The 16,815-nt window shown below is 41.3% G+C and overlaps 2 protein-coding genes across 2 annotated transcripts; one reads left to right on the forward strand and one right to left on the reverse strand.

The window, feature by feature from the left end:
* Nucleotides 1-2,600: 2,600 nt before the first annotated feature.
* On the reverse strand, nt 2,601-13,570 carry elapor1 (endosome-lysosome associated apoptosis and autophagy regulator 1; the record flags this gene model as incomplete). The annotated part of the gene is made up of 22 exons (XM_080534571.1): nt 2,601-2,669; nt 4,023-4,188; nt 4,366-4,544; nt 4,716-4,842; nt 5,077-5,178; nt 5,303-5,396; nt 5,618-5,768; nt 6,021-6,197; nt 6,502-6,762; nt 6,992-7,135; nt 7,244-7,349; nt 7,575-7,665; nt 7,821-7,949; nt 8,324-8,501; nt 8,773-8,861; nt 9,165-9,314; nt 9,536-9,644; nt 9,858-9,938; nt 10,103-10,250; nt 10,431-10,611; nt 10,775-10,895; nt 13,532-13,570. 22 exons carry the CDS (start codon nt 13,568-13,570, stop codon nt 2,601-2,603), a joined length of 2,892 nt encoding a protein of 963 aa, XP_080390697.1.
* A 741-nt stretch (nt 13,571-14,311) lies between these two features.
* On the forward strand, nt 14,312-15,827 carry cfap276 (cilia and flagella associated protein 276; the record flags this gene model as incomplete). Its single annotated transcript, XM_080534040.1, has 5 exons — nt 14,312-14,389; nt 14,589-14,705; nt 14,834-14,949; nt 15,054-15,163; nt 15,757-15,827. The coding sequence occupies 5 exons, from the start codon at nt 14,312-14,314 to the stop codon at nt 15,825-15,827; spliced, it is 492 nt and encodes a 163-aa protein (XP_080390166.1).
* Between the last annotated feature and the right edge of the window lie 988 nt (nt 15,828-16,815).

Consider the following 16,815-nt stretch of genomic DNA (forward strand, 5'->3'; position numbering starts at 1 on the left):
CTCCCGGGATTCTCACGATGTCACCCACTCTCAGCATGCACCCACCCAGTGCTGCAACATTGCTATCGCGAGACGACCTCAAAATCTCGAATCACAAAGGACAAACATGGTAAAGAAATCTTTCCACATTATTTTTAAAGCTTATTTATTCATAAGGAAAGATAAACACCAGGACATACAACTCTGAAAAGAAATCTGATGCAAGAATCCATCAATTAAAAAAAAAAAAATATATATATTGATTTGATTTGATTTGATTTGATTTGATTTGATTTGATTTGATTAATTCATGCTTGCAGTGGAGCCAAGGCCCCACTGAAAAACTGCAGAACTTACATAGATATGACACACAATATTAGCAGCACAACAATTTACACAACAATTTTAAAGTTTAAAAATATTTCAAGGCGGCAAAGCAAGGGCAGGTAGCAGTCATGGTAGCCAATGTATTTCTTCGAATCTATTTTGTGTGTGTGTGTGTGTGTGTGTGTGTGTGTGTGTGTGAGAGAGAGGTGTGTGAGGTGTTTTCCAGTAGCGCTCCCGTGCCCTCCCAGAATGAGGAAGTCCTGTGCTGTGCATACTAGACATTTTACACATTTCTGAATCTCTTCCTTGAGTCAGACGAAACTCCCAACTTCCTTGAGTCATATGCCAGGCTCCAGGCTCCAGGCTCCAGGCTCCAGGGTCCAGGGTCCAGGGTCCAGGGTCCAGGCTCCAGGCTCCAGGGTCCAGGCTCCAGGGCTGAGTGTGTGTCTGAGTGTGTGTCTGGGCATCTCTGGCACCGCACACTCCTGGTTTTCTTCCTACAGGTCCCTGTGTTTGATCAGACCTCATATGTATGGTATGTAGTTATGATGTTCTCCATGTTGAAGTAATGGGGGAGGGGCGAGTTCGAATCAGGACGTGTAAAGGATATATAGTTGATTTATGTGTTGTTGGTCATACAGAATGTTCTACAGTTGGGTGGATTGATAGGTTGTGTTGTCTTTCCCAGCCACACATGCCCAACTACTACACATGCTGAGCCCCCTGCACCCATGAGCATAAAGATAATATTTCGCACAGCTCATAGTCAGACATTTACGGTAAGAAAACAAAAAAAACAAAAAAAATATATATATATATATAGTTTTACTTTTGTAGAACCGGTATATTGTGCAATACTAGTACTACTTCCTCGTCTCAATGACATTTAGTATCAACAGAAACTTTTTTCTTTTCTTTTTTTAAATGAAGGAAGTTGGTGTTGACACTGAAAAGCCACGCATGACCAGTTAATTTATTACTGGATGTCCAAAGTTATCCAGTGAAACATTCCATTGAGTTTAGTATTTTGGATGGACTCCAGGTGATTCCCAGACAGGATTTTTTGTTTCATTTCTGATTAATAAAAGCCACTACTGAGCAGAAATAGTGTTGGAGTGAAGCTACTTTGCCTATCTTTAGGCATTTGACAGAGTGAATAAAGGTTATTGAACAATGTTACAGTAGTTAAAGGATAGTACGGGTGTTTAACTCACACATCATTAAACTCCTCCAAACGAGTAGCAGGTGTGAAGACATCTAGAAGCCCGATCACCTGTGACAAAGGGAGGCCAATGGTCAAGTAAATAATGCTACTTCATTCATGACTAGAATGAGTTGGAGAGCAGAGAGGCTCTCAGGCATGAGACCAAAGACATGCTCAACATACTGTATATCTGAGTGCTGCAACATTGCTATCGCGAGACCACCTCAAAATATCGAATCACAAAGGACAAACATGGTAAAGAAATCTTTCCACATTATTTTTAAAGCTTATTTATTCATAAGGAAAGATAAACACCAGGACATACAACTCTGAAAAGAAATCTGATGCAAGAATCCATCAATTAAAACAACAACAACAAAATAGATTGATAAATTGATTTCTTCGAATCTATTTGAATGATGAGAACTTGATTTGTAATAGTTTGGCAACAATAGCCTACCTTGTCGAAAATAATGTTAAAAGGTAGACCCATGATGGCACATAAATAATATTGAAACATGAAGATGCAAAAGTTACATTGTAAAGTATATGACACAATCGTTTCAAGAGCACATGGTTCTCACAGTACGAAAATATACGCTAGAAATATAGGCCAAATGTTCCAGGAAGTAAACAAAAAAATCCTGAAGAAAGATAAGGCCCCATTGAGGTTGAATTTTGGCATTTCCGTCCATATTGCCATTGGGAGAGGATGACATTGTTCTATGAACCAGACTTTTGAAGAAATAGGAAACATTCTTTTGTTTTGATATGACCAAATAAATATTGCAGACACTACACAAACATCTTTAATTTGTATAACTACTACTAATCTTGTGTAATAACAATTTACGGAAGAAAAAACACAACAACAACATTTACACTACAAATAGTCAGCAATTCAGAATTTGAAAGACCATAAGACCAAAACCTTTCTGCTGGTCTATACTCTATGGACTTATAAAATACATCTGTGGTGAGTGCATAGGATGTTTCTAGTTGGTCCATCGATTCATGTTCTTCAATCCTGTCCTTTGGTACTATGCAGGCAGATTTGTCCCTCCTCTGAGCTCAAGAGGTGTATGGTGCTCTAGTTCATCTCCATCTCGAGACCTGACGATGATTTCAGAGGCACAGAGTCAAATCCATCTGATGTTCTCTGTGAAAACACATCAAATGACATCAAATGATTAGATTAGATTAGATTCAACTGTATTGTCATTGCAGATGTTGGATCTACTGGGGTTTTCTAAAACATATATATTCTCATGTCACACACACACACACACACACACACACACACACACACACACACACACTCTCTCTATTCTCATGTCACTCACACACACACACACACACACACACACACACACACACACACACACACACACACACACTCTCTCTATTCTCATGTCACACACACACACACACACACACACACACACACACACACACACACACACTCTCTCTATTCTCATGTCACACACACACACACACACACACACACACACACACACACACACACACTCTCTATTCTCATGTCACTCACACACACACACACATACACACACACACACACACACACACACACACACACACACTCTCTCTCTCTCTTTAGTTCTCTCTTAACAGAAGTATCAGGCTGAGGTCAGGATGAACTACAAATAGGCAGATTCGGGGGTGTTATCTGAAGGAGCGGAGACTAAGACCTTGGGTGTCGTAGGCGCCAGAGATGGGCAGGGGATGGTGAGCTAATTCACAAACTCAACATCTGAGATAACATGAAAGGTATGTAAGTCTGCCTGTATTCAGAATGAGTTGTCTAATGCTTGTACTCTGTTGGGAGCACCAGATTTGAAGGACTAAAGTTGTCTAAATAAATCTCTAGAGTAATCATTACGATCCGTGTTGAAGTTCTATTCCTTGTCAAATCGTGTCTGCTGCACACCTAATATATCGAGATGACACAACGCATTTAAGATCACAAAATCCTCAATAGATTGATCCATTCCATCTTTACCGACGAGAAGATTCTTCACAGAGTACAAGTACCAGACAACGAAATGCTGTTTAGCGTCTAACCAGAAGTGGAAATAGTCATATAAAACATGATAGTGATAGGTACAGTATGGCAATGGTATACAGACGAGGATAGTAGTAAGCTATGTACAGTTAAGGTAGCTATGTGCAGTATGGTGAATACAGATGTATTTGTAAACAGCTGTAGTGCAATAATATAATTGAGGTAATTGAGTGTTCACATTGACCAGGGGTGTGTTTAACCAGCAGTAGTGCAAAGGCTAAATTGGTTGTCCACAGTGACCGGGTGGGGGGGGGGGGATACTGAGAGTCAGTGTACCCCAAATCAACTAACGTGTAGTAGGCCTACAAACTTTGAACTCAATCAAAGGAAAACATCTCTTGGAGTGATGATATAGATGATATATGCAACCCAGCAAATCCAGGGTATTGCAAAAAAAAAAAAAAAAGAAGCTTTTTAAGGTGAACTGACCTCTCTCGAGAATGACTTGATTTTGGTGAAGAAGGATTTCTTGGTGAGGTAGATGAGGTCATCCTCTGCATCCTCTCCCTCCATGATGGCACAGCTGTCGGCTGCAGGCAGCTCACACTCTTTATCCCCGGAGCTCAGCATCAGCTTGGAATACTTATACTGCAGCCTGAGGAGACATTCATCATAGCTTAGCCACCATACATACACCTTGTGCTATTTTAGTGAAACAAAAAAAGATTGAGAGAAATGTAAATGCACTTCCACTGGATAACATAATCACTGAGGATTTGTATTTTAATGCTACTTAGAATGCAGTAGCTAGCAGGCACAGGGAACTTCTTACTTGCGTGTCTTTTTCCAGAAATAACAGCTGATGCTGATGAGCAACAGGGCTGCAACCGTTCCCGTGGACACACCAAACCTGAGCCAGAAATCCAGTGTCACGCAGGCACTGACCGTCTGGGCTGGCAGGGTCACCCCACCAGTACACTGCAGGGACTGCTGCCACACGTATGTGGTTCTCTGAGAGACACACATATGCACATACAAGTGCACGCAAATGGACACACACACACACACACACACACACACACACACACACACAGTCACACACACACTTAATTTGGCATTTGTATTCTTAGTGTCAAGTTTATATTGTGGTATGTGCTCAGTAGACTACAATGCCAACCTTACCTGTATACCCTGGATGCAGGCACTCACTATCTCTCTGTAGTTACTCTCCGTGCAGAGTGGGCATGCATACCGAGACCGCCACAAGAAGTGGAAAGAGCAGCCATCACACGTCCCCTCTGAACAGTTGCTGATGACAAAAACAAAAACACAGAGAAAGATTTAAAGTCAAATAATTTAGTCATGTCCTACTTGGCAAATTAGTTGCAGTCCCATAGTGTGTCCACAGGGCGTCAGTCTGCTCAAACCTTAGAGAGCACTGCAGATGCAAAGTCCCATCTAATTTCAGAAGTGTAGCTACTCTATGGTCCTTGTACTCCTTAGAAGTCAATAGTTTACTAAAGTCAGTCATCTGCAACAGTACCTTGGGAGTGTAATCTGGTCTTTGGCTGTCATTGTAGGATCACATCTTAGCCTGATGGTCGTCGATCTTCCCTTTTTGCACGCCTGGGTTGTCTCACTTCCCCTGCAAACACCAAAATCAACTGATTGTATCTTAGCCTTAATGCTAATGACGATTTACTGTTTATATATTTGAATATGTTGCTTGTTAAACCACTCACATTGAGAGAAGGTGGGTGTTACTGTACCTGTAGTAAAATATGACATCAGGCAGGTCGGTTTTAGTGGGGAAGGAGCGCTCCAGAGAGGAGATCTGATTCAGGGTAGAGTCAACAGTAACCCCTTCAGGGACAGACAGAAGGATAGTTATCAAATAGATACAGTATGATAGCTATGAAAAGTATCAATCATTGAAATTGACAACCTAGTCTAAAGAAAAGAGATAATAAGCATTTGAAGTCAGTCATAATCCCACATAGCAGGCCCCTAAACCAAGAGTCAATATTTATTTATTTGTCCATTTTTGCTATTTGAGGGAGATGGCTCAATGCTTTAGTTCTTACCGATGAGTGTGTCTCCAATAGTAAAGGGCTGGGAGGCCACCACGCTCTGACCCCTCACATCAGAGGGCACCACAGTGGACTGGCAGGTGTAACCTTTGACCTCCTTCCTACTCTCAGTTACGTTGTCCACACATGTCGCCAACTCTCTGCCCTACAGGGGGAGACAGAGAATCACCAGGATGTCTTCGGAACTATGAAACTATGATCCACACAACATACACCAACGTACACTAGTACATATGTAATTTAATTTAAGTGAGGGAATGGGCATCTACTGTATGGTTTTGAGGGGATTCATGTATTGGGATGTATTGCTATGCGTGAAGTCATCATTGTGAATTGTTTGTATTACTGTGATCAAAGTGTATTCTAAATAGAATAATTTCCATCAATAAGCCCATACCTCTGTCCCACAGAGGCCAACACTGAATTGGTGAAAGTATCTGAGGCCTTTACTGGTGAAGCGGGGGCTGCTCTGGAAGCTGGTGACGTTGGCCAGAGGGGAGAAGTCATAGTGCAGGACCTCCCCTCTACTGAGCTGCAGATCCAGTCTACAATCACTTATGCAAGCCGAGTGGGCCTGGGAGAGGCAGAAAGAAACACATGACTTAGGCCTAGATGTACTGTATGTACAAAAAACTATTCAACTGTCATTACATCTTACATGACCAAGCTAAACTCTGTCTATATCTAAAAGCCTAGTCATCTTGGCCATTAGCTTTCTTTATCACAGCCCTTCTGCTTTCCTTATCAGTTTTTAAAAAAATATATTTTATTTTCAGTTTTTCAGCTGAAAACAAACAAACAAACAAACAACAATAAACATTCCTATGGTTTTGTGTGTTGCATTGTTCTATAGTGGAAGGGGCTGCCTGCTGCCATACCTTGTTGCTAATAGTGTTGGGTCCACAGTGAATACAGGCAGCCTCCCCGATAGGCTGCTCGGCCCTGATAAATGTGTTTGGAGGGCAGCTCTTACACCTGCCTGTGCCATTGATCATGTAGTGTCCCGGTGGGCAGGGCACACAGGTGGAGCCTGTCTGGGTGGAGCCCAGAGCACAGTGGCGACACTGGGAGGCCACACCACCCATCACGTTGGTGATCTGGACAGAGTAGATCTTGGCAAAGACAGCACTGTACTGTCTCTTTTAGGGTAAAAAAAAAAAAGTTTCCATTCAAAAGCTACGCCACTCTCACATAGAAACAGACATTAAATAAAACAGAAAAGTATCAATGTAGGGTAACTTAGTTATTTAAAAGTGAACAGAATTATCTCCCAGAGTACATCACAGTAAGGTGGAAAAAGCTTTGGCAGAGACTGAGCTTAGGGGATGCAGTGTTTGACATTGTGTGGAAGTAGGCAATCCTTCTCACCGAAGAGATGGTCTCGTTGGAAGTGCGTTGGAAGGCCCAGGTGAAGCTGACAGTGCTGTTGCTCTTGATCAGGTAGGAATAGGACTGTTTCCTGTTGGTGCCACTCCAGTGCTCCACTACATCATTGTGTCTCTCATTGTAGCCCTGCAAGAAAGATACACTAGCGTCACTGTTCTGTAGGAGTGGTCTGACTGAAGGCCTTATAGTAGTAAATGTTTAACAGCATGACAGGTATGTAATATTCTCTCTCACCGCCATAAAGTAAAGTGTACAATCAGTAGTACACTTGGTCTCAAAGACAAAGGAGATTCTGGCCAATTCACTTCTCTCATCATCTTTGGCCATGGAATGAGGCAACCTAGGGAGACATTTTGACATTTGAGGCAACCACTACTAGCCTTGTAAAACCAGTCAGATATAACGTTAAGTCGGTCTGCTTGGCCAGGCTAAACTCTTCTTTTGCTACTGCCACATCAAATACATTACATGTATAATACTTACAATGACATATAATAATGAATACTGTTAAATAAAAGGGATAGAATTGTCGCTTGTCCCAGTTAGTTGACCCATTGAGCCCCACCTGTATCCGGGGACATTGAGGGAGAGCATCATGTAGTCTGAGTCCAGATCCCCAGGGGTGGTGTAGATGTACTCCCCTGCCACCTCCCATGCTGTCACAACCAATCAACAATCAATAAGAGCACATGGCAGGTTCATGCAGCCTGACACACTGCAATATATTCTCTTCCTATCATCCTTTAATAACAATAGTTCATCTATCAGTGCTAGTCATTGATAATACATAATGGTACCAGTAGACTCTCACCTGTGCTCCTGTCTGAGTCGCTGTACTCGCGGCTGAAGACAGAGCTCCTCATGTTGCTGGGCATCTTGTTCCACCACTTGTATTCAAAGCCAACCACAGGCTCTGTGCCAACAGGGCACTCGGCGCAGACTGTCAATACATGAAGGTTAAAAAGCAGATGGCCGTTAATGTTTCAGCTTTCACATACAAAAAGATCTGACTTCATAAAAGCTTGAGCGTTAGCCTGGTAAAGGTAAAGCTTGTGTGTTTCTACAGGACAAGTCATGCATAATGTGTAATGTGCCTTACCTTGCACTCAACCATCAAAAGACACCATAATAATAACCTCTTCTTTCATTATTTTTATGATGACTGTATCAGTCTTCCGTTTAATCCACATGCATACTCATAACTATCACCATAAAATATGAATGAATCATGAATCATTTGCTTTCTTGTTCTCCACTGTTTCTATCTCTGTTGTTAGTCATGTTGTGTGGTGGTGGGGGGGTCTGGACCTGCACCTGTTCCATTGGAGTAGGAGCCATGAGGGCAGGGTTCACAGGCCGAGATGTTGGTGACAGAGAAACCAGGGTTACAGGGAGGACAGGTCTCCATCTTCCCTGAGGCAGGCAGCTTCACTGCCCCATCAGCATTCTCACTACAGATCTTTGGCTCGATCCATTTGTACATTAGCTGGGTCTGAAAAAACACAGCAAGACAATCATAAAAAAATATATACATTTCACTGATAACGACAAGAGTCGCAAGCGGTTAAACAGAGCCTGCCAGGACTGAACAGCTAATAAATATGTACAGGAAATTGATACCGATGACAGATGGTGATAACCGCAGTGCTCCAATTCAAACAGCATTGTCAGATGTCAACACTCTCTTAACCTTGATATACTTCCTCACACATTATCTACAGTTTATAGCCTGTTATGTGTTCTATGTACACTTCCCACGGTACCTGTCCTTTGGAGTCACATGGGGTGTGAGTGTAGAAGTAGTCACTGGTTGTACATGCAGGCCGTTGTTTGCAGATCCCAGATCCAGGTTCTGGAAACACAGGAGAAGCAAGGGGAAACAGCCAGCAGGCAGGAGGGAAAACACAGCCCACATTAAGATCCAGTGATACAGACCAGTCACAGAACCCAAGACTAAGTAAACGACACAGGCTATGCATTAATGAAGTCAGCACATATACATTAACATATACATTGCTTTTGCTTGTGTTCATGTATATGATCTAAACTGTGGTAAGTTTGGTTAAAATATATGTGCAGTAGCACATACGGTATATGAGGAGAGGTTTATGCAGGGACATTCCCTTGTGGTTTGAGTGGTAGACTGCAAACATACCTGCGTATTTGTCCTTTTCACACTGTTGGCACACAATGGCACCCTTATTAGAATAGGAGTCAGCAGGGCAGGTGGCACAGTGGGCAGATCCTGGTGTTGCACTATAAGTGCCAGGCTTACAGTGGAAACATTCTGATGTATAGGCAACCCCTGGAGGACAGTCGTCAGTTCATTTGTAATTTTTAACAATAATGACAGTAAGAGGTGTGCAGACATTAAAGAAATCTTTGTTTTACATAATCTTTACAAATACTACATTACTACATTGTTTTGAATGATGAAAACGTTATAGACACAAAAATTCAATTCCTAACAGGGAAAGAAGCCATTCAGTTGACCAACACTTCCACCAGGCAGAAAAAGACGCATACCTGAGATGGCGATGTTCCGAAGAAGCACGGGTTTGACAGTAGCACTGCCCACCAGTGCGAATGCAGTGGTTCTCCAGTACAGCACGTTGTTGCCACTATTCAGCTGAACCTGCAGAGACAGGGGGTGGAGGGGGGGGATTTGAGGGTCACTCATGAGCACCAACCACCACACATCAGCAGCTCCTATCTCTATTCCTCCACTGTTCAAAAGCCAACATAAGGCTTGTGAGGTGTGTTATGTGTTGGACCATGACTTTATTCCTGACTAAATGTGACCTGATCAGGAAACCTAGAGGGGTCCTAGTTGTGCATTGAAGCTCACATTGTAGGATCTCCAGTCACTCTCAGTGGTTTTCATCCAGCGGCTCTCTGTGTCTGTGGACTGGCACTGGTCATTTTGAACCTGTTAGGAAGATATCATCACACGCATCATAAAAAACATGGCTGCCACACACATTTCAGTCAATGGTCTGGGTTTCTGAGAGATTACAGTATTGCTAGTAGAATCTGAAAACTCAGTGTCAAAATGGTCCATGCTAAGAGATTATTTTGTAGTTCAATACTCACAAAAAACTCAAAGAAGATGCTGTTATCAGGGTAGAAATACTCAAATGACAATGTGCCAGGTTTCTTCAGGCTGACTGCATAGGACAAGGTAGAGGTGCACTCATCTACATTTGAGGCAATGTAGTCACCCTTCGGTATCCAAGTCGAGCTACGTGAAAACATAGCAAAGAGTACAAATTAAACATAGAAATAACAGGGTTAGAGGCAACAGTTAGAGGTTCATAGAAAACATAAATAACTGTTTACTTAATAACAGTTTAACAACCTTGTTGTACATTTACAAAACAATGCAAACATCCTTTACAGCCAAAGCTTGAGGCATACTGACTTAGAGCAGTTAGTGTAGACTTCTCCAAAATTCATATTCATCCCAAGGGTGACAAAGCCAGTTGGCATGCTGTCCCACTCATCGAATGCCACGCCTGTCCCCAAGGAGTAGGTCCCTGCCGCACACTTCTGACAGTCCTGGCTACTCATGTCAAGGAACTCCCCGTCACTACAGGAGAACGCTGGAAAAAGAGTATCTGTCACTAGAGTAGGGAGCCACACTCTGTGCTCATATAGACATTGTGTAGAGTAGAAGGTTGTCATGACCAGTCTATGACTGACATTTGATATAATATTGGGTACTTATGTATTCAAAGTAATATAGTAGGAGAGTAGAGTACTCACTGCACTGAGTGCCTTTGACAGGGTCTGGGAGGCCTGTGCAAGTGTCAGGCTTGTTGGGCACAGCCACTCTCCAGCGAGACCCAAGGACATCGCAGTCTGTGTACTCAAAGTGGTAATCGGACTGCAAGGAAAACACACACAATTACTCAGAGACAGAGTTGACACTGAACAATAGAGGAAGTAGGATACTTACAAGACAGACCACTTGCCTTTAATGTACTTAATTTGAGAGTAGTGCATGGGGCTTTGTCTAGAAAAAGGTGTAATTGGTGTAAATGTAATATTATAAAACACATATGAGAGAACAAGCAGCTAGTTAATGACATTCACAGATACTTCCAAACAAATACCCATACAGATTATTCTCAATCTATTTTAACTGCTAAATAGCTCAAATCAATTACCATCAGTTTTAGGAATGTTGCTCATTTTACCATAATTATGAAATTAAATCATAAATTGTGACGAATGTAACTGACTAAATAGTGTACCGACTACAATAGGCTCTCAATAGGATATAATGCATTCTGCAGAATTGCTTACTGAACTACACCAACCCCCTCTTCAAATATAGGGAGGGGGGGGGGGGGGTCGGGAGTATTTGTACAGGAGGCTGTTTTACCTGTTGTCTTAATCTCACTCAATCAAGGATGTACAGTAATTCTTGTTGTCAATAGTTTCTGGATTATTTACTTATCAAGAGGCCATGGAAAAAGCTGTTGACTACCCTTTTGTAAACAATGATCACAATCTTGTCTCAAGTCATTAGTTACCAACAGACACCAGCAGAAAGGGGATGTTTCAGGTGGCATTGCTGAAGGTGTGAGATAAATAAATCCATTAACAAAGTTTACCCCTCCCTTTACAATTTCATGTGGATATTGTTCAAAGATGTGAGCAGTTAAATAAATGTATTAGGTGGCAAAGCTTAACTTAACCACCTCTTCCTGTCAACTAATGCATACTGAGCTACAAAGGTTTTCCTTTACTCAATCTATTGTTAATGTCATGTTTATAAAGTGACCAAGAACACTTAGCAGAGTACACCTAACCCCCCACCGGGACACGTAGGATTAATAGTTAACAAAAGAACAAAAGCATACAAATGTTCCTCCAAGCATCTGTTTTTTATTAGTTCTGCTACATTAGGTTTTGTTTGGATGTGAGATAGAGGGAGTGAAAGGAGAAGAGAGAGAGAGGTTGATGTAAAATGGCATCAAATTGGAGATGCGCTCTAGGTTAATCCCCCTCTTCATATAAACATGAGGAAACCTAGGTAACAGGACATTGTGCCCCTCTTTCGTCATGGTCATAGGGGTGGTTGTGGCAGCAAACCAATCCATCTGATGAATTAGCCTGCCACAGTGTCCCCTTCCCTACATCTGTCTCTAAACTCCCTCACCTTGAAATGAAGGTGCCATTGGTTTAATGTGATAAATTGTCCCCACAGTAGGCCTATGTTATATCAACACCACAGATATGGCACAACCATGGTATCAGTCTGTCACAGAGGGCCATTCACACCCAGCCAAAGAACTATGTAAATTGATAACCATTTTTAAAAATTATCTGACACCACAGTTGCTAAGCAAATATAAAGAGAAGATTGGGCTATGGGAGGGTTGTTAACAGGACAACTTGCTGAAGGCCTATTAGGAGGCTGCTGTTGTTGAGACAGGGGAAACACATATGCACATGACTATACTGACTAGAATGACTATAACGCATAACCTTTGTGGTAAGCAAAAAAAAGGTCTGATGTAAGACTTCAATCCTCTGACGTATGACACATGTTGATTTCCCACAGGTACAGGCACTTGTGATGTATGTGAGGTAGACCAGAGTGTTTGTCAACTCTTGATAAGAAGAATATTGTGAGCAGCTGCTTCTACTGAATTCTGTTAACCATTTAGGGCCAACCACCACCAGAGTAATGGCTAGTCAAATTCAAACCAGTCCCTGCCTTTCTTTGAGGCACGGTCCCATATAGGTCTTGTATTTGTAATCTCTCCCTATTGCATTTGTAAAGAGGTTTACCAAGTGACTAGTCATTTGTAATTCCAGCCAAGTAATTAAGAGTTTCCTGGTAATTAGCACCCCATCAAACATGTGACTAACTTTGTGTGTTTTGGATCACAACATGGAGAACAGTTCCACGGAGGTTCAGCAAAGTGCATACCCCGGGCTGAAATGACTGATACATAATAAACTGGGAAGGACATTTCTCCTCTCCTCTGCCTGGCCATTCCGCATTTGTGGCTGTTTTGAATATGGTTCTGATATCTTCACCATTAGCCTACTGTAGCATGAAATGTCCCACCACAACAAACTACCACTCTTTCTTCTTATCGAATTATAAATGTGATATAGGTTATGAGACACTGACAGACTATTTCATCCAGTTATGAGTAGTATACTCTCTATATATAGTAACGCAATACTGTATATTACGTAGCTCAATAGTCTACTCACAAAAACATGTTTACATTGACACACAAATGTGAATTTGTCAGTATGCATTTAATTCATTAGTGCATGAAGCAGCCTGTACAAAGGATCGATCTGTCATTTCAGTTTAATTTATCCTTACTGATGAATACATTCAAAACCACACAGCATATGTACACATATGTATTACAGTACATATTTTCATTGAATATGAATATACTAGCCATAATGTCATAATCCACTTGCCATCATGTGTGACAATTGTATTACATGGTATCAAATAATCATCCCAACACATACGCTCCTTACCTCTTTACACAGCGGTAAATCCCTGGATGATGCATCCATTTGAACAAAACATAACCACAGAAAGTGAAAGAAGCGGTATGGACCTCGGTTCATCATTGCCGCCACCTACGTTGAACACGGGATTGTAACTCCGCTCCTCACTGAAGGTAAACCTCATGTGGGTTGACTTTATGCCACGACTACTGTCGTTATCAGCTGATTAGCAGTCTCTCACGAGTATGAGGCAATGTTTCCGCTTGAATTTCTTTGAGCTTTCTTTGAGAATAGAGTGCTATAAGGGTGCTCCTTATTAAAAAAAAATCGTTATAACATGGATGTCTGAAATTTTTTGGGGAGGAAGAAAGAACAGGTGCTACTGTCACTGTCCAGTCAGTTGAATATAATGAAAACGTACGTAGGCTACTTGTATACAAAACCCTGGACCATAAAAAATAAAATAAACGCAACAATGCAAATATGAAATTGTTGTGTAATTTTTATATACTGTTATATTTATTATGGAAGACAAATAATCTGAACAATTTCCCTTTTTACAGGCTATCCGTGATATTTTCACACAATATTGTCTTTATTTGTTAAAATACATTAACTTACGAGCAAACTCATAAATAAAAAAAAGTACGGGGTTCACCAAAGAGTCACAATGGGTCTCCTAGCAACCAGTGTAGTAAACATTCGAGACTGCGACAAGGAGAAACAATTGTGTTTGTTACCATTTTTTTGGGCAAGTCTTTTCCATCTTTATCAGACAATAATATTGTAACATCTCTAGTTGTTGTAATGCCACAAAAACGAGATCCCTTTCCCTTTCCAAAATATGAGAATGACTACACATTCACTGGAACAAGGCAATGTCAGGTAGGCACTTATCTTTAGCCCATATGCCTACTGGCATTATTAGCTACCTGTATCCGTACGGTAATGAACCTAGGCCTCCTATGTCTACATACAATATAATATATATATAGCTTTATTAATTGCATGAAGTAGTCTATTAGGCCTACGAATACTCAAATGTACTAAAATTACCGTAACCTGCACTCTCCTCTCTGAACAGAAAGAGCCATTCAATAAACCAACTCACATTGCGCAAAATGACCAACCCTGGAGTCGTCTAAATGACAGGCCTACTTTGGCTAGCATCAGACGGAATGTGCTGTATCATGATCTGGAGGTAATCTATACCATAGTTTAGATCTAAAGCCAAGCACAAAAAAACAACAACATATGTAGTATATAACATATAAGGAAGCTGTCTAACTGGGCATTGATTGATTCAAATACCCTCTCTTTTCAACCAAGACCCCAAAAGACAGCCTAGACTTCAATCTAAAATCAACATATGACCACCACCTGGAGTTTCTCCGCAGTAGGAACCAGACCTTATACCAGAGGGAAACCATTACTGATGACCATGGGTGAGTATGGGGGGGTTCATAGAAATCAAGGGAGATGTAACCTTGATGTATACTGATGATCACTGTACTGTATGCTTCTTATTCTGGACTAACATTACTTGTAGGAGGACTTTGAAGAACCATGGCAAACATGAAACCCCACCATGTGATGTTGAGAAACGCAATGTGAAAGTATGGATGAACTCACAGAAGTCTTCCATTCACAGTGAGATCGGTGAGATTAATTGCCATGCTGAATGTGAAGCCTTTTCAAATGTTTCTTATTCCACCCTTTCATATACATAAACACCGTACTACTTAAGGCTACTCTTATACCTGATGAACACTGACATAACTAACATTCAGCTAAAGAAACCTATACAATAATTGTTTTATAATGAAACTTCATCATCTTATTATTATTAAAAGGTGGAACATAGACTACCGGTATTTCCATTTCCACGTGTCTCCAAATGTAACAATATTACTATAGCATTGCAGGGCAATTACAACATTGCTGGGACATTTTTAGACTAGTTGTTTGAATTACCGAGACCTGGGGGGTATTCCATCAACATCGCTAAAAGAAAATCCAGGTTTAGTCTGACAAGTCTCGCGAGAGTTCCTAAAAATATCCAGGTATATTCTGATAGGTCTCGCGAGAGCCAGGATTTTCTTTTAGCGACGTTGACGGAATACCCTCCAGGTGTTGGTAAACATAGTGGTTCCAAACATTTACATTTTGGTCAAGCTTGCCTTGGCTTTGGAGGACAAAGAATGGCGTGTTACTAATCAAGTGTCGTCGTCACACTCCTTTTCTTTTCACAGAATCTCCCCATAACACCGCTACTAACCGGGGCTACTCCAGGAAGCATGATGGCGGCTTCTTCTCAGCCTAATGTCCGACTCAATTTACTAAATAAAAAGGGACAGAGCAACCACGACCTAACTTGGCTCACTTGCAGGCCTCCTCTTCAAATACTATCCACTTTGTAAGCCTATTGCCTAAAATAACTCCCCTGACTAGTAGCTATACAACAAAGTTAGCTCGCTTGCAAACGTGGTTAACTCAAGATTGCTTGCTAGCAGTGACGCTTTGTCTCAGGGGCACCAAAATGATATCGTGGTTAGATCAGAATCGCTGTTATACTCATTGGCCGTGATAAGAGATTGAGGTTAACCCCAAATCCCTTCGGCACTAGTATATCTGATCAAATCATCATTTCTGACCACAATTTCACTTGTGGAAGCCCAGGAGTTTGTGAGATGCCTCTGCACACCGCCATAAAGACTAGCAAGTCGGGTTCTATCATCTCCGAACCGGAGCAAGGCCAGACTCCGACCAGATCAAATAAGATCACTGTGTAGTTTTTTTTAAATACATACAGACAAAGACACACATATACACATACATATACACACACACACACACGGCAAACACTCAACTCACTCATTCATTCATCCACTCGCTCAAGCGCCCAACACAATACAAACGCACGACAAACAAGAAAGTGGAAACATCCGGGTTGGTATTTATACGGCTCCGGGCATCCTGGGAAATATCGAGGGTGACTTGGGGAAGTGATTCCCTCAAGTGGCCATAAAAGGTATTACATATTATGATGTCTGGAATACAGGACGGGCAAATATCCGATATAGATATCTATAGTCTTAAAACATTGTATAATGAAACAGACACATCATTACAAATCAATGATTACATTTTATTAAGTCATTTCATAACCACCACTGCTTTCCCTATATACATCTTAGAAAATAATTAAAACTTTTAATAAAACTTCATCAAGGCAACCTGTGAAAAAACTAGTAAATGCAATAAGACATTGGAACTTTTTAACAGATCATGAGCAAGTCACAGTGATTTCT

The sequence above is a fragment of the Nansenia antarctica genome, assembly GCF_963989245.1.
Source record: "Nansenia antarctica genome assembly, chromosome: 6".
Classification (NCBI taxonomy): Eukaryota; Metazoa; Chordata; class Actinopteri; order Argentiniformes; family Microstomatidae; genus Nansenia; species Nansenia antarctica.